This window comes from Polypterus senegalus, chromosome 4 (assembly GCF_016835505.1).
Source record: "Polypterus senegalus isolate Bchr_013 chromosome 4, ASM1683550v1, whole genome shotgun sequence".
Lineage (NCBI taxonomy): Eukaryota > Metazoa > Chordata > Cladistia > Polypteriformes > Polypteridae > Polypterus > Polypterus senegalus.
Window position 1 is genome coordinate 215,768,558 of NC_053157.1, and position 27,934 is coordinate 215,796,491.

A 27,934-nucleotide genomic window follows, 5' to 3' on the forward strand; every position below is an offset into this window, starting at 1 on the left:
TCGCTTTCCAAATCAAAAATAATGCCACTGACCTTATTTTTGTATTCTGCATCTTGCAGTGTTATAATTAGTACTGTAGTGATAATAAGCTGTTCATGTTTTCTGAAGCAGCAAAGCTCTTATTAATTCTCTAATTAGATTCCAGGTTAAACACAATTTGTGTTGCATCTCATTAACAAACACTGTTGAAATCACATCATACAAAACCTATGTTTAATGTATTGTACTTGTATACCCACTTTGTGTTTTTATTCATGTATCTAAATAAAAGTGTTTCCTGATTAAGTCAATGCCATGTTTATTACTCTCAGGGATCACAGTCACCTCCTCAGTTTCTGATTTCCCTGATCTCACAGAAGTGCTTTTAAGTTACTGATTTTAAATTGACCAGCTAAGAATGAGTGTGCTCTGCAGTTGACTGACTTCCTGTCTGGAGTTGCTTGTAGCCTTGCTCTTAATGTTACCAGAATAAGCCTAGGGCTCCTTTTGATCATTTACTGTACAAACTGGCATCAGTGTGTGAACTGAAAAGTTTTATTAAAACTGATGAGGCTTTGAAAGTAAAGTTAAAATGGACAATTCAGTAAAAAAAAAGAATGTTAAGAAAAGGCTAGAGTCAGCTGTGCAGAAGACAGCTGAAGACGGCTGTGATTTAAGTGTGCTGCGAATGAAAAGGATTATTATTTTTAATATGAAACGATCTTTATGCTTTTGTCTAGTGTTTTTATTATAGCACTTCAATCTGAAAAAGAAATGATGGATTGATGGAAATTTATATACTGTATATTGTTTTCGTCAATGTCTACCAATTCTCAAAAATGTATGTTTCTTAAGCAGTTACTAGTACTAGGTTGTTGTACCGTGTTAGCCATTATGAATGTAGAGAAAAGCCAAGCAAAATGACACCTTTTATTGGCTAACTAAAAAGATTACAGTATGCAAGCTTTCGAGGCAACTCAGGCCTGAAGAAGGGGCCTGAGTTGCCTCGAAAGCTTGCATACTGTAATCTTTTTAGTTAGCCAATAAAAGGTGTCATTTTGCTTGGCTTTTCTCTTTAAGCAGTTACTGACATTTTGAAGTTTTGTATTTTTATTTTTTCTGATGTAAATTTTAAGATCTCATCCAGCACTAGATATGTGCTAATATAAAGCACCTTTTTGTTGGTCAACCCCCAATCTTCCAATTATTGGCTGAGCAGGGATTTACTTGTGTAAATTTAGGCCTTCGGGGTCAACAAGCGGTCAGCAACAAGGATAGCCTGTTATTTAATGTCAGGAGGACAAAGCTATTAATTCAGGAAGCCATTGTTTAATTCTCATTATAAACCTTTTCAGTGCTGGGTCCATCGTAGAAAGTTTCTATAAAAAAAATAATTTATGGACGTAAACCTTTTATGGAATTACTTCGAATCCAAAATATTGTTATTCCATGATATTCAAAAAATGATAACACTTGTGCAACTAAATCCCTCCAAAATACACTATTTAAAGTTTTTTTTTTGTACCTGTGATGAAGTCCTTTTGTGACAAATATGTAATTAAGTATATTTCAAAAGCATTCTGGAAATTCAAATATCCAAACACAAGAGCTCCAAAATACCGCTCTACCAGTAAAATCTCCAGCCCCCTGTGATCTCAAAATAAATCAAGTGGTTTTAATCATGTTAAAAGTCACTTATGATTATAGTATATTTATATTCCTCCTGTGTGGCACATTGGGTACTGCTGCCACCTCTCACACATCCACACTTGTCATGAATCTCAAGACCAAACATTGCTCTAGTGCAATTTGCAGACTATTGCAGTGTCTCCGTGAGTTTTCCTTGGAATTTTTTTGTTTTTTCTCAAAGCCACCCAAGTTTCATATTGACTATAAATTGTGTGCAAGTATGAATGGACCTAAACCTTCTCCAGGACTGTTTTCTTGTTATGTGGCTGCATCATTGATTTGAATTAAGCAGATTTTACAATGTTATGTTATGTCTTATTTCAGTCTAATACAATTCATCAATTTAACTACAGTTTATTTTGCTAAGGTCACTGCAAACTGTCCTGCAACATTAAATTGTTCAGTATTCAATAGACAGTCAGAAGATCTCTTTGTCACATTGAGCATTATCACAGCTGTTACCTGAGAAGTCTGCTTGTTGATATTACTTTCTGAGCAAAGTTCCAATCCAAGACCACACAATCCCTCCTGCAAATGCCATCTGAAAACAGTAAAGATCAAAAAGCAAGACAGGAGAAAGAAACACTATCCCAGACTATCTAATTTTCCCCCAGATTATGCTAATGATGTTAAGAATAACAGGATTACATGAGTGGATATAGATAAATGTGAGACATGTGAGAGAAGAATTAAACAGAGAGGAAAGGCAGCCACCGAGTCAAACAGAAAGCGTTTTTACTCTTTTTGATCACCATTAATGTTGTCTCTAAATATCCACACTACAGGATACTAGTTAAATAAAACTTGAAGTCTTCTGAGAACTACTGAGTATTATAGGGTTTGCATTAAAATGGATCTGGCCTCATAATTCACATATGCAGTGTGAATAGCTCTTTTGATCAGTCAGTCTGTGTGAATACAACAGTCTTTTCATTTTGCACAAAACCTATTCTTGAGTTAGTTTGTCGTGTGGTGGCTGTAGCAACGCAGTGACAATCTTCCAACCTCCTCCTCCTAAAAACAAAATGTAATAAATCACCTACTTGTTCTTGATATGTACTTATCAACATTTGAAAGTTAGTAATTTTGAAATTGTTCACCCTGTGAAGGACTGTTGCTATGTCCAGAAATTGTTCCTGCTTGACACCCTATACTTTCTGGAATAGGCTTTAGCTTCCATGTAGCCCTGCCCTGGACATGTGGATGGATGTTGATGATGCACTGGATTGTCTAGGTTTTTTTTCAAATATAGTCACATCATAAGACCTATTGTGTACCACACAAACACACACCAAAATGACAACCCTTGCATCAAAATGTGTTGTTGACAACTGGTTAGTTGGGCTTTTCACCATATTCTATTCTTTCAATCACCATGAATCAAAAAGGACACATGGAGTATAAGATCACACTACCTTTATTACATTTCTCCAATGTTCACTTTTTGTGTTACTTATCCTATTACATCCATATTGTCTTGTTTATTGACTTGGGTAAGTCATTAGCTTCCACTCCCTGTCTGTGACAGGGTGCAATAAATTGTGTGCTTTGATATACTTATTTTTTCATCCCTTTTGTTCTCTGCTGTAAGATAATGGACTGTAGCTTATTTATTATGACCCAGATTATGCCAATGTTCATAACAGAATTGTGTGGATTTTCTTCTCAGTTGTCTAGAACCAGATCTAGAGGGACACTCAAATTAATTATCTCTCTTTTCCAATCTCCTAAAGTCCATCCTGCACAGGTTTGGTTATCTGCACCATGTCTGAAGCCCCTGAAATCCTATAATGCACTTCCTTGATGAGTAGTAACTTTATGGATGAGTAGTAACTTTCTCAAATTAAATATGGAAAAAACAGAAATCTTAGTGATTGGCAGACATGGATATATGTCTGGATGGATGGATGAAAAACAGAAATCTTAGTGATTGGCAGACATGGATATAGCGAGGGAATTAGAAATAAACTTGATCCCTTCGGTTTAAAAATCAAGGCAAAGATAAAAAAAATTTAGTGGTAGCGCTGCTGCCTTGCAGTAAGGAGACCTGGGTTAGTTTCCCGGGTCCTCCCAGCATGGAGATTGCATGTTCTCTCCATGTTTGCATGGGTTATCTCCCACAGTCCAAAGACATGCAGGTTAGGTTCATTGGCGATCCTTAATTGTCCCTAGTTTGTGCTTGGTGTGTGTGTGTGTGCACGTGTGCCCTGCCCAGGATTGCGCCCTGAGTTGGCTGGGATTGGCTCCAACAGACCCTCATGACCCTGTGTTAGGATATAGTGGGTTGGACACTGACTGACATTGACTTTAAATCACAAATTACAAGGATTGCATTGTTTCACTTAAGGAATATAGCAAAAGTTAGACCTCTTATAACTTTACAAGATGCTAAAAAATTAATTCACGCTTTTGTTCTTAGTCAGTTACTGTAATGCACTCCTAACAGGACTACCTAAGAAAGACATTAATTGGTTGCAATCAGTGCAGAATGCAGCAGCCATGAATCTTAACTAGAAAAAGAAAGTTTGAGCACATCTAACCAGTTTTAGTGTCGTTACACCAGTTGTCCGTGCCATTCAGATTTGACTTTGGTTTATAAAGCCTTACATAATCTTGCTCCTTCCTTTATTTTGAAATGCCTGCCCCCCTACACTCCAAGTTGTAACCTTTGATCTACAAATGGAGGTCTGTTTATAATTCCAAGATCCAAATTTAAAAGAAATGGTCAGGCAGCTTTTTGCTGTTATGCATCTAAAATATGGAATACCTTATAGAAATTCACCTGGCTAATACTGTGGAACATTTTAGAGAATTGCTAAAAACCCATTATTTTAATATGGCCTTTTTGTAGCTACATTCCAGTTGTATTCCTAATAGACTATATGGGTATAGAATTATCATATTCTTCAGGGATCTGTAATCTGTACTAATCCCCATTATCCTCTGCTGTCTTTTCTGTTTCTTCTGTGGTGGCAATCTGCATCACCACCACCTGATCAAGGTACCATGCAGCCCCCTGACATGATGGAGTGAAGGCAGGTGTCTCAGCTGTCCATGAGATCAACTTCATCAGAATCCTATCATGAGAAGCATGAAAACAAAGAGAACATTGAAGTTAGGTGGAATGTCCAGTGGGAGCCGCATAGTCTTTTGGCCTTCGAACCCCTGCAGATTTTGGTTTTTTTTTCTCCAGCCTATCTGGAGTTTTTTTTTTCTTGTTTTTTCTGTCCTCCCAGACTTTTGACTTTACCTTGTTTTGTTCCTTATTCTTTAATATTCTTCTCCTTATAGCTTTTCATTGTACTTTTTTAATGGTCAGAACTTCCATTTCTTGCTCAATTTCCAGATTATTCAATCTGATGGTTAAAGTTCCACTTGCTATTTTTTTTTTTTTTTTGAGATTTAATTATCTCCAAACCTGAAATGGTTCTTAGTACAAACTTTTGATACTGTGCTAGGGTGGTATGTTATAGCACATTATACCAATGAAATAGTTATGGTTCACTAAATCCTGGCAACCACTACAACAGTGTGGTCAAAGACACTTTAGTGTTTAGCTTTGCCTACTCTTTATTAATTGCTCACACATTATCCATTTGGATCTGCCAACTGATTTAGAGTGCTTGATCTGTTCCTTCTCGAGCAGTTAGTTACATGAAGGCAGTACGTAAAGCCTAATCAAGTGACTACTTATCATATATGGAAAATAGCTAGTCTGAGCAGAATTATTACAAATCCACTTGTGTCTAATTCAAGTAAGTTGCTGCTCTCCAACTTCAAGTTCTCATGCATTACATAATATTAACAAATCAGCTTTATCTAATTCAAGGTTCTTTTAAGCCAAAAAATCCCTGTAATTTTGATGGTTATCAGCCTTTTGCATACCTTTTGGAATGTTATGGACCTGCAAAATTACTCAGCCACCCTGGCATGTGTGAATGATCAAACCCCAGTTCAAAACTGTGTGCCTAAAAGAAACCTGTACCTCTTTGTTTATGGTAGGATCATCAGATTTCTTGTTAGTAATAAATTGTGTATATAAGGTTTTCAGCATGAGGACATGCTGAAACAGAATAACAAAAGAACAAAAGCCAACTTGTTTATTGTAGAGTATTGAGACTGTTTAGCCTTGGAAATCATAGGTGTATCATAAAAGATATCCATAATATGTAACCTATTTACAATAAACTTGGAGTAGAAGCTTTCCCAATATAAAGGGATCATCTGAGAACAAAAATAGAATCACTTTTCTTAAATATATATGCTTGTGTGTGCATTTTGAAAATTTACAACACACATGCAATAGCAATGTAAGCTGCTATGTTAGTACAAAAACTCCATACCTCCCATGGAATGTTTGCATGATGTATACCAAGTGCCCCCAAAGTACAACTGACTAACATTATCGCAAAATGCTTGGTGATCATCCAGGTGCTTCCTGGCAAATAAGAAACAAGCATTTATGTACTTCTGGGTTGGGAGTGGCTTCTGTTTAATGAAGTCAATTTTGCCAAATGGCTTTTTGTGGTTGCATCTTCAACACTGACCTTAATTGATAACAAGAGAAGTCAATAGTTCTTCCAGTGTTTTTAAGGTCTTTATTTATTTATTTATTTATTTATGGGATGATTTTACACAGAGCTCTAAGAATAATTTTGACAGACTGGCTACTCCTGGGAAGATTCACTGCTATTCCAAGTGTTTTCCATTTAGAGATTATGGTTCCCACTTTGGTTCCAATGTCTTAGAAATTGCACTGTAGGTAACAGATAGAGTGTTGGATATCAATAACTTGCTTCTTCAAGCTATATTAGTCTTTATTTAACACGGCATCTTTTGGTGAAAGCATCATCTGAAATAACTTTATAAGCACCGAAGAATGTAGTTGAAAACAAACAAGGTAGCAATGTTTCTCAGAAAACATCCTCTTTCTGATCATTCAATTATTTATGAGGAATCAAATTTGTAATTTTTAAAATCAAGAAAATATGTTTTAATATAATTAATTGATGTTTTTCTTTGAAATTAGACTGTAATGTGTAGTATAGTAAGAGCATTGCAGTTGTGGTAATTTATTTATTTGGCTTGTTTAGGGACACAACTTACATTGATTTACCAAAGAAGCTATCGATGAGCAGATTGTTCGAAACAAATCCCAAGTACAGTAGTGGCCAAAAGTTTTGGCACTGACATAAATGTTCTGTTTTGCAAAATTTGTGGCTTCAGTTTGTGTGGTTTCAATTCACATTGTTTTTATATTACTGTGTAGACTGATAAGATGCATATTAATTAATTGGAAAGAGCTTTATTAGCATAACACAGCTGTGTGTGATGTACTCCCAGATGGGTTTTAAGTGGAGAAGGACAAACAAACTATAATTGCCTTTACTTCAATTTTGGCATGTAGACTTATCTTGCTCAACTGGAAGAATCCTAACTCACCTCTTTTAAGTGAGTAACTGATGTTATATACTATCTGTAATTGGAAAAAATCAAATTCTCAGAGGATCTGTTCAAAACTTTTTTTTTTAAATCTGGCAGGATCTAATCAATAATATTTAGAATTAGCATTTTTATTGGGTAAAGTGGTTGTCTCCCCTTTATTTCTACTTTTAAAGTTTTTCTCTGGCTTTTGGCCTTGCTCTTTTTCTCATGGGTGGTGGCTGATTTGAATTTACTATTGTCAAGTTTGACTTACTTATATGGAATGTTACTTGCTTTTAAAAAAAATTCAATAAAATGTAAAGAAACAAAAAAACTTCACTTATTTTGGCCCTGGCACAAAATGATCAGCTAAAAGTGTTCAGCAAGCGCTACGACCATCTCCTTATGAGGAGTCAGCTACAGAATTGTGTTGCCACCATTGCAGAGCTTGCTCAGTACAGGCAGCAGGTGGGTGTGAGAGCATCTGCATGCATAGTGAGATGAAGACTTTTGGGCAATGGCCTTGTGTTAAGAAGGGCAGCAAAGAAACCACTTCTTTCCAAGAAAAACATCAAGGACAGACCGAAAGTCTGCAGGAAGTACAAAGAATGGACTGCAGAAGACTGGTGCAAAATTATTTTTTTGGATGAATCCTCCTTCTGACAATTTGGGAGACATGGAAAATATATTGTCCGGAGACAATCCATGTATGGGGTTGCTTCTCATTCAACAATTCTGCACAAGAACACTGCCATAAATAAAGAATGATATCAAAACGTCCTCTAAGAGCAACTTCTCCAAACAATCCAGGTGCAATTTGGTGATGATCTGTGTATTTACTAGCATGATAGAGCATCATGTCACAAGGTAAAAGTGACAGTGAAGCAGCTTGGAGATCTTAAAATTGAAAGTTTGGACCCGTGGCCAGGAAACTCCCCAGATCTCAATCCCAATTCTCAAAAAGTGGGTGGACAAGCAAAAGCGAACAAATTGTGATCAAATCCATGCACTAAAAAGGCAAGAATGGAACACCATCAGTGAGGATTTGGCCCAGAAGCTGATATCCAGCATGCCACAGTAAACTGCAAAAGTTATGAAGGGTCAACACTATAAATATTGACACTACATAAATTTGATGCATTTGCCTAAAAAAGCCTTTGAAACTTATGAAATATGTATAATTGTGTGTGTGTGTGTATAAAAGTGTCTGTTACAGAAGTCATTTGGAATGAAAAGTGAAAGTTACAGTGTGTTACCAGATCTAATGATAGCCAAAGTACTACACAGTAGGCAACATGCAAGCATCTGACCTTTTCTGTTTGAATGGTCTTCTTTAAATTTGTGATGTTAAGGCAACTGACTGACCAATGCTGATTACTGCCTTGCCTTTCCTGATTTTTAAAAAGTACATTAAAACCTGCTGCTTCAATCTGAGTGACTCCTGTAGTTGCATAACTGGCTTTTTCTGCTGAGATGCTGGCCATCATGTTGATTACATCCCTGATTTGGCAACCACACTCTCAAGAAGCTGTGCTTGCATTCATAGGTCTCTCAAGGATTTGTTTAGAAGATAAGACATCTTTGAAAATGGAATCAACCTTGAGCAAGAAACTGATGAGTAAATTAAAGACTGGGTAAAATGCATGGTGCTTAAACAGACTTTTAAGCTGATCTTTGGGATTCAGAAAGTACACAAACACAGTTCTGCTTAATGAAATGTTTTAGTTGCTCTCTGCCTGCCGTTTTCTGTTATGCCTGTGTGAGGAATGAATGGCTAGAAATTCGACATTTTTAGTAGGGAGGGAAGACTTCAACATTACAGTTTTGAAAAGGTAGAAATATAAAAAAGTAAATAGTTTTTGACTACTAAAATAGAATCCGGTTTATATCTCATTCATTTCCACTGATTTATTCATCTTTGGTTGTTGTAACATGAGATTATCATCCATCTCCATTTCTGAACCCACTTGTCTAATTTAGGATTGCTGGGAGCAAAAATGTGGCAAAAGCAGCATTGGGTGTAAAACATTAACTGAATAAACTGTACTATTATACTATGCTACAATCCAGTTCATCCATCGTATTGTTAAAACCAAGGTTTCCATCCATCCATCCATTTTCCAACCCGCTGAATCCAAACACAGGGTCATGGGGGTCTGTTGGAGCCAATCCCAGCCAACACAGGGCACAAGGCAGGAACCAATCCCGGGCAGGGTGCCAACCCACCGCAGGACACACATAAACACACCCACCCACCAAGCACACACTAGGGCCAATTTAGAATCACCAATCCACCTAACCTGCATGTCTTTGGACTGTGGGAGGAAACCCACACAGACACGGGGAGAACATGCAAACTCCACGCAGGGAGGACCCGGGAAGCGAACCTGGGTCTCCTAACTGCGAGGCAGCAGCGCTACCACTGCGCCACCGTGCCTCCCCCAAGGTTTCATCTGAATTAAAAAAAAATTACTGGGAAAAAGATCTCTCAATTAATATATCAGAAAAGGAGTGGAAAGTAGCAATGCAGAGAATTCACTCGCGCTCCATATGCGCAAAGCATACAATTATACAACTCAAAATTATATATCGAGCACATCTGTCTCGATTAAAACTCTCCAAAATGTTTCCATGTCATGATCCAACCTGCGAACGTTGCAACCAAGTCCCAGCCTCATTGGGTCACATGTTTTGGTCTTGCACCAAATTAACATCATTCTGGACCAAAATTTTTAATGACTTTAGATAGCCTTGGACTCACAATCCCTCCTAAACCATTAACAGCTGTGTTTGGTGTTCTTCCAGATGGGCTTCAAGTGGAGAAAGACAAACAAATTGTGATTGCATTCACTACACTTTTGGCACGCAGACTTATTCTGATAAACTGGAAGAACCCAAACTCTCCTCGTTTAAGTCAGTGGGAAACTGATGTGTTATACTATTTGAAATTGGAAAAAATCAAATACTCAGTTAGAGGATCCGTACAGACTTTTTTCAAAACATGGCAGGATCTAATCAGTAATATTTTAAAATAATCTCATAAAGCACAGAGAATTTATTAATTTAGGTATGTTTACAGGTCTTAAATTTCATGCTGTTTGGCTTGCTCTCTCTCTCAGGAGTGGGGATCGATTTGTTCTTAACTCAATTTTTCTTTTTGCAAAAACTTGATTAATTTGTATGGAATGCAATAAAATTATTAAAAAGGGAAAAAAAATTACATCTCTGAACTGGTTGCCAGTCTATTCTAGACAACACTCATGCACATACACAAATAAACACTCATACCCACACACACATACATATATACTCTCTGTGTCAGCTCGCTTTTGCTACTTAATTTACATCCCTGGAGAGCAGGCAAATTCACATAGACCGTGATTAGTTGAGGAATCTAACCGAGGTCTCTGCACCTGTAAGGTAGCAATGTTAAGTGCCATAAGCTTTAATTTGTTTCAGGGTTGTAAGAAACCTGAGCTAATCCCATCAAATTTGTGCACAACGCAGGTGTTGGCCTTTAAATGGCTCTAAGCACATACATTACAATGCATACTATATATTTTCGAAAACAACTAATCCAGAAAGGATAAAAATGCATAAGTACATGTATACTTGTGATTATATGAATATTTGGCATTTAGAAGAAGACAAGTTTGAATGGTTAATATGGTTAAATGAGTTATTTCCAAGTAAATAAAGTGAGTGAAAAACACTAGCAAAACAGTTTAGCTGCATGCATAATCAGACAATTTAGAAGGGTTTTTCCCTCAGCAAAACTATTTATGAAGGCTACCTAAATATTACACTATATTCCTTAGTCCTCAGGAAACTGCCTTATTATGTGGTCTCTGATAAATGTGGAATGTGTGCTCTGTGTTACAATTCTTGAACATATTTTAGCTAGGAATGAGGAGAATATCAGCTCTATTTCTAGATTTTGTCCACAATCCTAGTTGTGGGGCTTATTTATTAAATTATTTAATGCATTAAATGTTGCACTGGTTATATTTTTTGTTTGGATTGTGTTTTACATATTCTACTGCAGTTTTAAGCTGAATTCAGATCTATTTAAAAAGGTTCTGTGTAAAGCAAAGATTGATGAAGCTGCAGTGGAATGGGTTAGTATGGGTTTATGTCTCACTGTAAACCACTCCTTGTGTGTTCCTGAGTGAGTCTCACACTGTGCCAATATTGGAGCATCAGTACTATATTGTTGTGATTTCAAAGTTGTAATGGATAAAATATCAGAGAAATAAATTAATGTAGTTCTGTAATGTCAGCTTGCTGTAAGCCACCTTCCTCCAGTCTAGTCAGAGCACTCACAGTTATATATATGAATAACCTCTTGAGCTAAAAAAGCATTTTATAAATACATAACATTCACACATACCTTGCAAAACCCATCTAATCATTTCAGATACGCAGGAGCTAGAAGACTATCCTGGCAACAGCCGGTGCAAGGCAGGAAACAATGCTGAAAATGGTACCAATCCATCACAGGCTAAACAGCATTCATTTTTATAGAAAGTGTCCAATCTTTAAGAGCAGCATATGCTTCATTGAATATATACTGCACATTTCAGGAACAGACATTAAATGTTCACTTTCCAGATTGAATCTAATTAAAGTAGCACGGGGAAATAGTAATTTCCTAGAAGCAATAAACTTAGTTTGCTATATCTAGCATGCATAACATTTACAGCTCAATACAAAATGCTAGTAGATATCATTCCTTGGCAAGGTGACAGGAAGTTCAGTCCAAAAATATATTTGTCTGTAATCCTCTCAAATCCTGACAAAGATCTCTAACAAAAAATGTAGCTAATAAATGCACTGGTCTGACTTATTTTTAATTATTTGGCTGGAATGTAAGCAACTGATTTGAACATTGTTGTGGTGAAATGTGCCCAGCTCTTTATAAAGTTGTTATGTTTGGGCAAACAGATGAATATAACATAATGCTTACATGGAGAGCATGCCAAAATCCTGCCTACTTTATCTTCTTAGGCATGTAGTTCTGTTCTTAATAGTATAGAATCTAACATGTTTCCTGTTCTTTGGTGTTTTACAGGTAAAGGTATGGTTCCAGAACCGACGGACAAAACAGAAAAAGGACCAGACAAAAGATTCAGACAAGCACTCCTCCTCTTCCTCCGAGTCGCTAGCTACTTGTAACATCTTGAGGCTTCTGGAGCAGGGGCGCCTATTATCGGTGCCCGTACCACCAAGTCCATTGCTGACAACTGTATCTAGCAACATGGCTGCTTCCTCAAGCAATGGCTCAGGTCTGGGTACACCTGACAGCACTTCCCCTGGAATCAGTAGCACACCACCTGGTGGAAATACATTTGGGTTAGCAATGCCTGCACTTGGGCCCTCTTCCTCTCCAAGGCTAGGAGCCCCCACGCTTTGCCTTGGAGGTCCCATTTTGGGCAGCATGCATGAACTGCCATCAAGTTACAGCAGTGGGTCATCTGCCTTTGAGCCTTACACTCGGATAGAGAGGAAAGACGCAGAGTGCTGTGACAAAAAGATAACCTTATAGACTGCATTTTTCGTGGACAGTAAAGGACTAGGTGTACATGCTCCTTCAATACCACCAAAGTGAGCAAAGGTGGAAATTTGGGTTAGGTTATCTCCACAGTGGATCTAATATCATGGTAAAATAATAGCATAATGTGCCGAGAATGTAGTACCTAAAAAGGATTCAACTTTGCAATAAACATAGCCTAAATCAAGGTAGATTACTTCTTCAATAGGAATACCCAGAAATCATTTGATGACCAACTCAACAATGAGTAATGGTTATTATTGGATAGTGAATAAGCAGAGTCTGTAATCTGAGATGTTAGCCCTGCAATGGAAAAAGTTAATTGTGAGGCACAGAAGTTGCACAGTAAGCAAGATGAGAAATCCACATAGTCTATTAGTATGATGAACAGAAAACAGTGAAAAAATGGTGATTTAATATTGCACTTAACATGGCAATTAGTTGTGATCTAAAATCTGAATAGGTCACAACTATGTTGAGCATGCTATGATTTTGCGGTGGACATCACAGCAGATGCCTAGAGCTTAAAATTAGAATAACCTAAGACCATAATGAGCATCTAAACTCTAACTAGCCTAACAGCATAATGAATAAAGCCTATAAAATGGTACAGCTCAGTATCATGATGAAGAGAGCCTTAAAACAGACATAAAGAGATTTAGGCCAGGGTACAATTATCAAAAAAATAAAAAATTAATTAACTTTGTAATGGTCAAAAAGCCATAAATGAAATGGAGTAACACGGTATCAGTTGTTTTGTAATATTAATATAAAATATGCTTTATTGACACAGTATTGTTACTTTTTGATATAATTGCAGAAACATAACAAGTGACTGTTATCATGGAAGAGCTATCTAGTAAACAGAAGCAGACAGTTAAAAAAAGAAACTCTGGAAACTGGATACAAGATACAACAACATGTGGGTTAAATCCTCACATCAGTATCATTTAACACTATTTTAATAGTGTGCACATTTATTTAGTCACAAAGAAAACAACCTAGAGCTCTGAGTCTAATAGAAAAATAGATTAAGAACATTGAGCAGATTTCAACCAATAATATACAGTAGCATACAGGTACATGCAGTATTATGTTCTAACAAAGATGTGCAGTATGTGTTTTGTGCAATTAGGAATACATCATGCAGGAACAATACAATAGAAAGAAAGCATAAAAAACAGAAACAAATGTAGAGACAGATACATAGCATGAGGAGAAGACAAGTGGAAAGAGATCAACACAACAAGGAGCAGAACGCAATGTGAAGAAACGCCCAAAGCAATAACAAAAGACTAACAACTTAAGGAGCAGATATCAATGTTGCGACCAACAGCATAAGAATGAGAAGTTCATATGAAGATAAAAGAATAACAAGAAGAAAACTCAATGATAAGCTGTGATGTACAGTACATGTGATATCACTACGACTGGAAGAATATTGTCAGAGGTGAAAAAAATAATCTTCTAGTGGGCAAATGGATAAACTAGTTAAAGTGTCAGCATTGTGATATGAATGTAAAATTTTGAGCATGATAACGAGAGCCTACTATGGAGACAGACCAATGCCAAGTTAAGCTATACACAATAGATAGACATATTCCATTCCAAGTATAACTAGATTTGGGGGGAGGGAGAGCAAAAGAAGCAAACACTAAGATTTGCAAAACCTGCTGCAGTGCAGGGAATAACCAATCCTATGATGAGCTAAACCAAATATGAAAATACTGTATATCTACATTTGGAGGAATTCAGGACAATGTGAAGCAGGATCTGATAAGCAGAGAGTGACTGACAATAAAATGAATAGACTCAAGTAACAAAAATGTTTAACACCATAAGGTTTAAAACATTGTCAGAAAGTCCAGCAGAAAGGAAGGTAGAACCTCATACAGAAGCTATATTCAATATTCAGGTTAATGTCTTGCAGATATAGATATGAAGTAATAGAAAAGTAATTAAACAACTCCATGATCACTACAAGCTTATATGGACATAGGCGAGATTACAAGAAAAGGAAAAACAACATAATATGGTGCAATTGGCTTTAATAATGACCAGAGCATAATATGTTCATTAATCAACACTAAGATCTTAATACTAGGAAAAGGTATACCATGATCAGCCTAGGCTTGCAAGAGAATTTATGTGCATCACAATAAATTGATGTGGAATTAAATAATAATAATAGTAGCAAATCCATAAAATGAGTATCATCCAACATCGTCATACTCACATCATATCATATTTATTTATTTATTAGGTACACTTACCCATCCTACTGCACAATCAAATTTAGCATCATCTGTGCACAGAAACTTAAGAATTAGTGGCTTTACAGAAAATATGGCAATGAAGTGATTGCCAAATATAATGACATAAGTGTATCAGAAACAGCAATCAGTGAAACAACAAAACTGCCAGTTTTAGTGTATGGAAAACCAGCCACTGCACAAATGACATATAGCAAACAGTGGTCCTGTAGCTTTAAAAAGACCATTGATAAACACATTAGCACAGGTACCAGTCAGTCAACTAACAGCGTATTATAACTTATGTGTTGAATCTTGAGTCCTGCTGGTCTGAGATAGAGCGAAATCTCAATGATCTATGGATCCATCTTCTTGCTTGTCAACAGTATAACATTGTGACGGAAGATTAATATTGTGGAGATTGTTTTTAGGGTACTGTACATCTCAAATCCAGTGATACACACAGAACAGCAGTTAAATTCCACATGATGATTTGAAGATCATGAACAATTAGATCCATCCTTCATGGCAGCATTGTACCCATTGGTAAATGGGTTTTTCCAGCCTGATAACTCTTAATTTCATAGAAATAGTTAAATCCTGGAAATGTTACAAGAAGATGGAAGAATGTTCATATTAAAGCACTGTCTATTCAGTCAGCAGATCTCAATCTGCATGAGTATCTGAGAGATACAGTTAATGTGAGCAAGAACTTTGCCACACACAGTCCACCTCAAGGAGTGCAATCTGGCAAATGGGGCAATCAACTTGCTATTGTGTAATTTTACCTAATAAAGTCAGATTAAGTGTAAATCATAGACCAGCACACTGACTACAAGATGCTTCTGTGCTGAAGGAAAATGACAGAGAGAAGATCCCTACAGCAGCATACAGAAACCCATGAATGATAGAGGCGGATGTCTTGATTGTGTGCTGGATTATAGAATTACTAAAATATAACAGTATGTCTGTCTGTGATTTACACTTAAACTTTGAGTTGATTTCTTGTAAGCTTCTCGGGGCAGTGTCAGGTAGAAGCCTTGTTATTCCAAACAAGGGAGTAACTTTTCTTTTGTTGATGGCTTATAATGTTCAAATGTGTGAATTTCTTCACATGTTGTGTTACAATTTTTTTTTTTAAAGCTGACTTCACTGGTTGAGCTTAAACCTCTCGCTAAGAATGAGGACTCTTGCTGTCTACAGATGCTAACATTTTACTTTACCTGCAGTTTGACTGCTCTTCTCTTTTTTTCTAGTGTCATACCAAAGGACAGGCTTCTAAAAAAACTTGGGTCATGTTGAACATCCAAATTTACAAATTCTTTTCACATTGTGTCTGTAGTTACCATAGCTCACCACCTAAACTGAAATTTATTGAATCATAGTTTTTCAAGAAAATCAATAACTGTATGCCATCCACCATTAAGCAGTAAATGCCTTCTGCTTTAAAGCACTTTAATTAAAATTAACTATACTAATAACAGTAATGGGTTTAAAAATGTTGTGTACATTGTACTGAGTGGCAGGCTGCACTGGTGTGGTTTCCTGGTAATTCACAGTTTAAAAACAAAATTAAATCTCTCAGGTTAGTTATAGGGTCACAATTATGACTAATTATTATAATTTACAAAAATTCTTGTGTGACTTTGCTAAAAACAGTAACACCAGCTTTCTCTGTGTGGGTTTGTCACATTTATTTAAAGTACAAAAAAGAAGGAGTACCTTTTTTACAGTTGCAAGGGTAATTTAATAATTTAATATGTCTACGGTAGTGTGTGTTAAGAGTGACACAGTAATGGGCCAGCAATAGGCAATTAAACCTCATGCTATCCTCCATCTAAGGAAGATCCAAATGCATTGCCCTAATGCATCTGAGTTAGCTTGGGTGAAACAGAGAGCTAGCATGGCCTAGTGGGTAAGGAAGCGGACAATCGACTACAAAGTTGCAAGTTCATTGCCTGCCTCTGATTCACCGTTTCACCATAAGCTAGTCCTTTAACCTGCCTGTTCTCTATTTGTAAAAAAAAAAAATCTCTATAGAAGATTTCGCTATACAGTAGTTTGTACTTGTAAAGCCCTCTAGGATGCTGCTCCTTATAAAATAAAAGTTTGTTTTTTTTAATATTTAACCTGTTACTGTGGCACTCTGTTTATTCTTTCTGTGTATACAGTTATGGTCTGAAGTTCTCTCATTTTGTCTACATAACTAGTAAAGACTGCATGTATTAGTTCTTAGGCAAAGTATCTTTTAGACCTGCAGACAGCTAGTATTTGTTCTGCTAAACTCCAACACGCAATTTGCACTCATCAACTCATTTTCTGAGCGTGCTTATGCCATTAAGGAGTCATGGTAGGTTTGTAGCCTATCCCAGAAGCGTTTTCCACAAGAACACACAAACTCTTTGATTCAGACAGAATTTGGACCCAGGTTCCTAGAGCTATGAATCAGCAGTGCTATTCACTTCATTATAGTGCTTTCCCATAACTAATTTCTTTCAATTGAATATTTAGCAGATTTGAAGACAGAAAGAATGAAACAGGACACTTTCACTGCCTTGTCACTTGTAATATCTTGATACTGCTGTACATTCATACTACAGATAGACACAAATTTTCAATCTAACTATCCTTCTGTTCCAAAACCAATTCAAGCTCAAATCCAACCATTGCCCTTTACGTCTGGCATGTTATACTGGTCAACAGACATAATGTATATAATCTGGCTTATCTCTCTATGTAGTCAAATAATGTATGTTTGGAATGTGTCTCTGAAGAATGAAACAGAAAGAATTTTGATAAAGACATCTAAGAAGAACAAATGAAATAAAGCAGTAATTTTAACATCCATGTAATAACATTTTGTAAAAGTGGATTACTGAAAGCATAAAGTAAAACGATGTAGTTCCTTTCTTTCATTTACAAATTTACAAATTATAGGAATCATCAAGATAAGACCCACTAGTGACGATGTGCCAGTCAAAAAAAAAACATTGCTTCAGTATAGGCAGTTTTGCCAATTAAAAAAAATGTATGTTTAATTGTACAGTATTTAGTTTTAGCCTAATTTCTGAAGGACCAAAGTCTATCCTGGCAGCAACTAGTGTAAGGTTGGAAACAATCCTGGAAAGGGTGCCAGTGCATCACACACAACAATGAACAAATTGTATTTTTTAAATGGTCCCCAGTGTAACTTTGAATTTATAAATGAAAGTTGTTAAAGCTTTATAATTTAGGGGAACTCAAAGTGGTCAAGTTACTCCATTGACCAAAAACAATGTGCATCTCCCAAGAATCAAAAGTATACAAATGACTCTAATAAAAATGAGAAACATACGGTTCTTAGGAATCTTCTACCTTTTTTTTAGGGTGTTTATATTAAGTTTAACATAAGTATTAAATTCATATTTTATCGTTCTAACAAACAAATCTAGATTGTTAATGGGGTTTTTGTAGACAAAACAGGGCATTGCATAAAAGATAAAAGACAGATCGATAGATGCACAGAAACACAGGAGGTTGTAGAGACATGAACTTTTTTCAGGCACTGCAAACGAACATTTGTCTCTTTTTCAAAAGTTTAAACTCCATGACAGGACAGAGATGACAGTTCCGTCGGGAGCAGAGAATGTCAGAGAGAGAGAGAAAAAGAGAAAAGGAAAAACAATCAATTCCAATACTGACTAGTGCTGAACAAGCTTTTAAGTATGCAGAGTACTGCACGAGAGGTTTATCACGAGACAGAGTGTAATTAAGGTGAGCAATGTGAAGGTAGTCTGTCGACATTTTTTCAGGGTTTTTCCCAGGAACGTCTGTATTCTCTGGGGGAGCGATCAGCTCTCCAGCATACAATATATTTATATAGCTCTTTTCCAGACGCTCAGAGTGCTTTAGATAGGCAGTGGCAAGCAACATTAACCACCGCCAATTTTCAGTGTCCACCTGGACAGTGTAACGGCAGCCATTTTGCACCAGTATGTTAATGCAACATTAGCTGTTATGTGGTGAATGAGAGAAAGAAATAGAACATTTGGGTTGGGGGATGATTAGGGTGCCAGAATGAACAACACTGTGCTGGGTAATTTAACCAGGACATTGGAGTACATACACTCCACTCCTTTCAAAGGATGTCCATGGATCTTTTATAACCACAGAGAGTCATGGCCTCATGTTTATTTCTCATCTGCAGGACCATACCATTTTTTAGTACAGCATTCCTATCACTGCACTGGGACACTGGAATCCACACACAGACAACAGGGTAAGTACCCCCTGCTGGCCTCACCAACACCTGCTTCAGCGGCAATCCAAACTTTTACTACATGGTCTGCAATCTGGGTACTGGCCAACCCAAACATTCTTAGCTTCAGGTGGATTACCTGTTCTGAAGTGTAGTTGTACATAGCAACATATGCAGTATATACTGTACTTAAAAATCTATACTAATTCATTTGGATGCTTGTAATATGATATTAAACTGTACTGAGCAGTTAAAATTAAGCTTAACCCAGCACTGACACTTAGCAGTGGTTGCCAAGAATTATACCTATTGGAACTGCAAGACATTTGTAAATAAATGGACCAATTTAGGTCCTGTGCAACCTGACCCTGATTGCAAAAACCAGAATTCTGAATGTACTAGATGAATCCTGTTTAATGAGATTTTCTATGCTGACCACATTACTTGCTTTTTTAAAAATGTTGCTAGATTTATTCAAGGCACACCGGGGACTCGGTCAGCAAATTTTCAATATGGAATCCTAAATCTTTAACTACTAAATTACATAAAAATAATATTCAAGAGTCTATGTTTATTATTAATTTTTACATCAAAAATATAAAAGGCAGGTTTGGATGCATTATTTCGAAAAGGCCTTTGTAGTTGTAATGATTTTATTCTACATACTGTATGCAAAAGGGTTGAAAATTACATAATTTTTGTTTTTTACAATGTGACATACTTCACCCTGTTTCTGTTTTCTCCATTCATCCATGTATTATCAAAACTGATTAATCCAGTTCAGGATTGTTGATGGCAAATTCCATACACATATTCACATCTGCACAACCAATCTAAAGCCACAATTTGAAACTCATTTAGCAAAGAAATGTTAAGAAAATATCAGGAAAATAATGCCATCTGAAGACAAATCCACATAGACATGAGGAGAGTAGCCACACTTGACAAAACAGTACCTGAGCTTGGATTCAAATGAATCAATTACCAGGAGCTGTGATACAGCAAGTATAGACAGTAGTTAGTGTTTAGCACTGCTGGGTCACAGCTACAGCATTCTGGGTTCAAATCCTGCAGCTAATTTGAACATTCTTCCCAAGATGGTGTGAGTTTTTCTTCTACACACATATGTGTTAATTGGCAACTCTGAATTGGATTTGTGTGGGAGTGAACATGAGTGATGCCCAGTCCAGGGTTGTTTCCTGATTTTAAAAGAATCAAGTGGGTTTGAGAATGGTATGTTGTTGGGTTATAAATTCAGCTTATCTCCAAAAAATTGTTTGTTGTAAGAAGGGAGATTCTGTACTCATTGGTAAGGAGCGTGTAAGGAAGTTTGACCTTTAAACATTAATAGCCATTAATATGTGAAGGTGCAGACAAAAGTCTTTGAACCTTTTTTTAATAAATAGCGGGTGGTCTACAGTAGGATTAGGTGGGATTCAGCAAAGAAGAAAGGTAATTGTTATTCCTGGATTACAATAAATACATCTTAGCGTCATCAGAATTTGTATGAAACTTAACAGTGTTCATAATCTAGCAGCCCATTACAGGGAACGCTCTTATTGTATTAATCTAAGTTATTTTTGTGTTAAATCAACAATCATCCTAACCTAACCTACAAATCTTTAGAATGGGGAAGCAAACTGGAGTACCCAAATTAAACCTTTATTACTAATGAAGTATTACTGTATAGACACTGATTAGACTAAGGAATGTAATATAGGACTCTGGGGCTGTAAGACAACAGTGCTTTGTAATTATTAACTCCCAACCATTTATGAAACATGCTTATCTGTGTTTAGAATTGCATTGAGCAAGAGCCTATCCTAACAATATCAAACCAACCTGTGATTGGGGCATAAACGTCATTATTATTATTATTGTTAGAAAGGACAAAAAATATCAGTATTCATCATAATGTATCTTTGCTTTTAAAGTAAAGCAGATGATCTGTTGTCAGTAACTGTTTTGCTAAAGTAAAACAAAACATGGCTTTACAAGTTTAATTTAATTATTCTTCATGTATTAAATGATGCAAATACTAGTAGAAGTGCTATGCAAAATGAAAACTAAAAATGGAATAAGAGTTAGACTGGCTTAGAAATCTGTATGGCTTTTCTGAAGTGTGAATTGTTTTAATTTCAAATTGAAATTAACACCAAATAAAGCAGGCCTTTATGTTTTACAAGTGATTTTCTGATTTAAATGAACTCCTCTGTATGGAGTGTAACATGCTGAGATTATAAGTGGAATTCTGTTTCATAAGAAGAAATTGTGGCTCCAGAATTTATAGGCTTTGATTCTGGCTGGTGTACTGTCTGATTTTGCACATTTGTGCTATTTCTGTGTTGATTTTCCTTCCGCATCTCAAGGACATGCAGGCTAGGTTAACTGGCAACTCTAAATAGCCCTGGTCTCGAGGAATGTAGGTATATGTGTGATTGATTGGTGCTTTGCTCAAGATTGGTACGTTTCTTGCATTTGGTGCTGCTGAGGTAAGCAAGAAACCATGAATTGGGTAAATGGCATAAAAATGGATGGATGGATGGATGGATGGATAAGATGCTACCTTACATCAGTGCTAACTATGTATTTGTTTTAAGTTACTAATGGATGAGGGTAAAGAAGGAAATTAATAGCAGTTTACAAACTTTTAACACATCTGTTTTTGTTCCATAGCTTTTAATTGTCAAGTGTGTGACTATTTATTATGAGAAATAAAATTAGGTATTACAGCTACATAACTAGGAAATCAGAAGAGGCAATTTGTAATTAACTTTTTCTTTCCTGTTAGGCCCACAAAATTGTTCCCTACTAAACATAAAGACCATAAAATGCTGAGAGAAATGTGGGACATTTATTCTTGCATCCAGATCAGATTTTAGAGATGTGTTTGTTCATTCTGGTTGTGACAGTGCTGTGATCTGACTCTCATTTACTCATTTTGGAGATGACTGGATGGATGGCTTAGTTTCCCAGGCACTCTCCTGATGTGATACTGATGGGCAAGCACGCTTTATCTACACATTTACCACTTGTTGTTTGATTTGCCATTTCAGGAACTCTAGTTGTTTATCTTTAATGTAATTTTACAAATCTGAAAGAAGTGTATGTAATCTGCATAACTGTATCAAGGCCTTATGAAGTGAGAAAACAGTTTAGGATATTTGGTGTTCTTAGATGTTTCCTTATATAATATGCAGGACATTACCCATTGAAGATCACTGAACAAGCAGTTTCATAATTGTACTGTGTCACGCAGCTTCTTCTCAGTTAAGCACAGCCACATGCAAATTGTACAAGTATACAGAAAACAAATCATTTACAATATATTCACTGTGTGGTTTAAGTAGAGTCAGCATCCTAAAAGCCTCTTCCCTGGGGAATGTTTCCTGGCTGTTGATGCCAGAAAAGGCATTAGTCCTTTTCAGTCCTAAACAAGAATTAAGCAGGTTGGGAAAATAGATTGTGGAACTATTAGAAGGCAAATGCTTAAACTTATGAATGTATTTCTTACTTTTTGAAAGTTTGGCTCATCAAATATTCTTCTTGGCAGCCAGTATGTTCTAAGATGTTAAACTAGAAAAAAAATTATCTTCAGCAAGATTTGAATAATGAATGGATGCTTCATTATCCAGGGATTTTCAGAGGACTACATTAGGCTGAGACACACTCCATACAGCTGTGGCCCAATATAGGGTCCAGTTAAATGAAATGGAAGATAGTCATTACAAAGACATTTGTTCAAGGGTCCTGGACCTTACTACAATGATGCTACTGAAATACACAATCTGTGACTTGAGACACTACAAAGGAGGGTGTTGGCTGTTTTAGATGTGTCTGTACTGCTGCGTTCAGCACAATCAGGGAAAGTTTTGCTCCAAGAAATGCAGATATTGTACATGTTAAACACCTTCATTATTGAAGAAAAGAGATGTATTATTGTAATTGTTTGTGAAGATGTAGTGAGTACTTGTGGATGTTCTGTGGGAATGTTTAAAATAAGTGTAATATGGCAGAAATTGACTTTTATCACAAAATGTTCAAAGACCAGCCTTGGGTTGAATTTAAGCTTGCAAGGTACTCCTTCAAATGTGAGGAATAATAGATGTAGCACAAATAAACAATACATGTCTCTTTTATGAACTGTACAATTATATCTGTGTGTATATAATTTAAAAAAGTCATTTTTATTAGAAAACAAAATAAGTAAACAAATATTTATGAACTTTACAAACAGTAACTGGGTGTTGTTCATTTTTTTTGTCCTTCTGTGCACTTTTTTCCACCACAAAATTAAATCTTCCAAACCACCATCACATGATTTTTATTAAGTTATTAAAGCAGTGTAGCTACAACTACCCAATACACAAAAGTGAAAGTGACTTTTTCTTCACTGAAGTTTCTCTCTAATGCATTTTACACCATGTTCAGGCAAAGCAACTGGAAAACCTTTTCATCTGATGCTCAAGATTACATTATAAAGATGATGAAGGTAAAGGAAAAGAAAAGAATGAAAAAGAAGATAAAGAAGCAGACAGGAACCTCTTCTAAAAATGACACACACAATGAGCAGATCTTGGCAGTCCAGGGCTTCAGTGTGCCCCTCCTCTTATCATTATGGCTTTTTGCACTTCTAAATGTATTTTTGCTATTATTTTTTTTGCATTCATTTTGTTTTCAAGGTTTTATTTGTTAGTCATATGTTAATGCATCACCAAGTGGCCATTTTTCTGAATAGTTATCCAACATTTTGCAGCACTGCCACTTACAGACATGTGGCACATGATAGCATGGCATCAAAGATTCCACATAATATAAAATAGTTTGTGGTTCATTTAGCTATTCAAATCTTTGAAGACTTCAGGAATTTTGACAATTATTTTTGGTTATGTTTTATGCTCAGTATTCTTGCTTTCACTTTTCTCGGGCAAATACCTGCTGGCCTATTTCTCAGATTTTACCATTATGGCCTGCCATTTTCATCTTTATTGGTAGTATACCTTCAGTCCATTAACCTTTCAGAAATTGACTGATTGTTCAACCTTATAGCACCTCACATTGATGTTCACAAATGTCTAGGGAAGTGCTTTCTAAACCTTTTTTCTTGGTGACCTACCAAGAACTTTCCAATTTGCCTTCATAATACGCCTGTATACATACATTTACTGTGTATATATATATATATATATATATATATATATATATATATATATATATATATGGCCGGGACGCCCAGGAGGACCAGAGGAGGGCTTGTACCTCCTCCAGACTGCGAGGGGGCGTCCGTCCTGGTTACGCTGGTGGCCTCGGGTAGGGGACATGGAAGCCCAGCCCTGTAGGGGCCCATGGCCACCGCCAGGCGGCGCCCCACTTCCAGACCATCATCTGCCACATCCAGCCGAGGCAGGAGCCCGGCCGGGACACCCAGGAGGACCGGAGGAGGGCCTGTACCTCCACCAGATCACGAGGGGGTGCCCGCCCTGGTTACATTGGTGGCCTCGGGTAGGGGGCATGGAAGCCCAGCCCTGTAGGGGCCCGTGGCCACCGCCAGGCGGCGCCCCACTGCCTGAACAGCCCTGGAGCCCAGCACTTCCGCCACACCAGGAAGTGCTGGGGGGAAGATGACAGGGGACACCCGGACGACTTCCGGGTGCGCAGCCGGCACTTCTGCCACACAAGGGCATGTCTGCAGAGGAGTGCCGGGAAGCAGCTGGAGCCCATCCGGGTTCCCATAAAAGGGGCCGCCTCCCAGCAGTCGGTGCGAGAGTCAGGAGGAAGGAGGACGAAGCTGGCGAGAGGACAAGAGGCGGCCAGAAAAGGACTGTGTGGCCTGGACTTTGGGGTATCGGTGCTGGAGGCACTGGGGGTGATTGCACGGTAGAGACTTGTAAATATTAGTGTAAATAAATGGTGTGTGATGAAATTATGATGTCCGTCTGTCTGTCTGTGTCCGGGCCAGCGTTCACAATATATATATATATCTACTGTGTGTGTAAGTCAGTGTGATTGGGGGGGGTATTAGTCGTAACATTTTATTTATTATGAATATGTTCTTCTTAAGTTTGCATATGCTGGGTTTATGTTCAAATGTCTGTTAATGGCATTTTTGTCTGACAACCAAGATTCGGCCAGCTCTTTGGCACTTTTAGTACTGGCCTTAAATCTTACTTGTACATTGTCCTAGTTAAATGTATGTCCTGTAGATTTAATATGCGTATAGATCAGTGATCGTGAGTCCTTTCTTCTGACGGTGTTGCGATGTTCCTGTATAAGTGTTGCGATTTTTTTTTAAGTTTGTCCTATGTATGTGTATATATATATATATATATATATATATATATATATATATATATATACAGTGGAGTGAAAACTATTTGCCCCTTCCTGATTTCTTATTCTTTTGCATGTTTGTCACACAAAATGTTTCTGATCATCAAACACATTTAACCATTAGTCAAATATAACACAAGTAAACACAAAATGCAGCTTTTAAATGATGGTTTTTATTATTTAGGGAGAAAAAAAATCCAAACCTGCATGGCCCTGTGTGAAAAAGTAATTGCCCCTTGTTAAAAATAACCTAACTGTGGTGTATCACACCTGAGTTCAATTTCTGTAGCCACCTCCAGGCCTGATTACTGCCACACCTGTTTCAATCAAGAAATCACTTAAATAGGAGCTGCCTGACACAGAGAAGTAGACCAAAAGCACCTCAAAAGCTAGACATCATGCCAAGATCCAAAGAAATTCAGGAACAAATGAGAACAGAAGTAATTGAGATCTATCAGTCTGGTAAAGGTTATAAAGCCATTTCTAAAGCTTTGGGACTCCAGCGAACCACAGTGAGAGCCATTATCCACAAATGGCAAAAACATGGAACAGTGGTGAACCTTCCCAGGAGTAGCTGGCCGACCAAAATTACCCCAAGAGCGCAGAGACGACTCATCCGAGAGGTCACAAAGACCCCAGGACAACATCTAAAGAACTGCAGGCCTCACTTGCCTCAATTAAGGTCAGTGTTCACGACTCCACCATAAGAAAGAGACTGGGCAAAACGGCCTGCATGGCAGATTTCCAAGATGCAAACCACTGTTAAGCAAAAGAACATTAGGGCTCATCTCAATTTTGCTAAGAAACATCTCAATGATTGCCAAGACTTTTGGGAAAATACCTTGTGGACTGATGAGACAAAAGTTGAACTTTTTGTAAGGCAAATGTCCCGTTACATCTGGCATAAAAGGAACACAGCATTTCAGAAAAAGAACATCATACCAACAGTAAAATATGGTGGTGGTAGTGTGATGGTCTGGGGTTGTTTTGCTGCTTTAGGACCTGGAAGGCTTGCTGTGATAGATGGAACCATGAATTCTACTGTCTACCAAAAAATCCTGAAGGAGAATGTCCGGCCATCTGTTTGTCAACTCAAGCTGAAGCGATCTTGGGTGCTGCAACAGGACAATGACCTAAAACACACCAGCAAATCCACCTCTGAATGGCTGAAGAAAAACAAAATGAAGACTTTGGAGTGGCCTAGTCAAAGTCCTGACCTGAATCCAATTGAGATGCTATGGCATGACCTTAAAAAGGCGGTTCATGCTAGAAAACCCTCAAATAAAGCTGAATTACAACAATTCTGCAAAGATGAGTGGGCCAAAATTCCTCCAGAGCGCTGTAAAAGACTAATTGCAAGTTATCGCAAATGCTTGATTGCAGTTATTGCTGCTAAGGGTGGCCCAACCAGTTTTTAGGTTCAGGGGGCAATTACTTTTTCACACAGGGCCATGTAGGTTTGGATTTTTTTTTTCTCCCTAAATAATAAAAACCATCATTTAAAAACTGCATTTTGTGTTTACGTGTGTTATATTTGACTAATGGTTAAATGTGTTTGATGATCAGAAACATTTTGTGTGACAAACATGCAAAAAAAAAGAAATCAGGAAGGGGGCAAATAGTTTTTCACACCATTGTATAGCATTTTTCAACATTTTTCATGCCTTTAACCAACATTTTTCAACTGTTTTTTGGTCATTATTAAGGTGCTTTTCAAGTGTTTTTCAAGCATTTGTTTTCAATAGAGTGTTTTGCAGGGAAAACATGTTTGACATCATTTCCATTTTTATACATTATGAGGTGCTGTCATGTTGTGAGGTGATTGTTGGGTCTCCACAATGTTTTCTATGACTTTAGTGCTTTTAACCCTGGTGATTACAGTACTGAAGAGGTGTCATTAGTATTGTGATTGCATACAGTATATTGGGCTCACCCTTTTCTGCAGCAAAGAGAGCAGAGAGGCCAATTCTGAACTGTTTATGAATCAGGGAGCATTCTCAAAAATTCCAAGATCACACGCAGGTGTTGATGATCACATAAGCACGTAAGTAGTGACGTGTTAAGAAAAGTTGTCTGCTGCTGTCAGTGGAAAATTACGTGAGCTCATGATCCGGTTGTGTAGTAATAACTACTAAGGAAGGGGCTATTGTGCAAGTTGAGTTTACATGTGCACTGATTTCCTCTCACAGTCCATAAACATACAGGTTAGTTGGATTGGTGAAGCTAGATTGTCACTTGATGTTTGTGTGTGTGTTTGTTCTGTGATATGCTGCTCCTCTCTCCAGGAATTCTTAATATCTTGTGCCCAATACTTACTGGAATAGCCTATAGCTTCCCTATGACCCTGCTGTGGATAAGCGGGTTAAGGAGATGGACGGATAACTTTGACATGCTTTTATCAATTACCAAAATAACAAAGTGTATGAATAACAAAAGAATAAAAGAAGATGGTTTTATGCAAATGCTGTATAT

At 37.1% G+C, this 27,934-nt stretch overlaps 1 protein-coding gene across 1 annotated transcript in view; it reads left to right on the plus strand.

Moving 5' to 3' along the window:
- The window catches only part of vax2 (ventral anterior homeobox 2), a 122,694-nt gene extending 104,841 nt beyond the window's left edge, over positions 1-17,853 (plus strand). The window contains exon 3 of the mRNA XM_039751951.1: positions 12,164-17,853. Within this exon, the coding sequence (XP_039607885.1) occupies positions 12,164-12,637 (474 nt within the window). The 3' untranslated portion in view covers positions 12,638-17,853. The remainder of the gene's footprint in view (positions 1-12,163) is intronic.
- Positions 17,854-27,934: the final 10,081 nt, after the last annotated feature.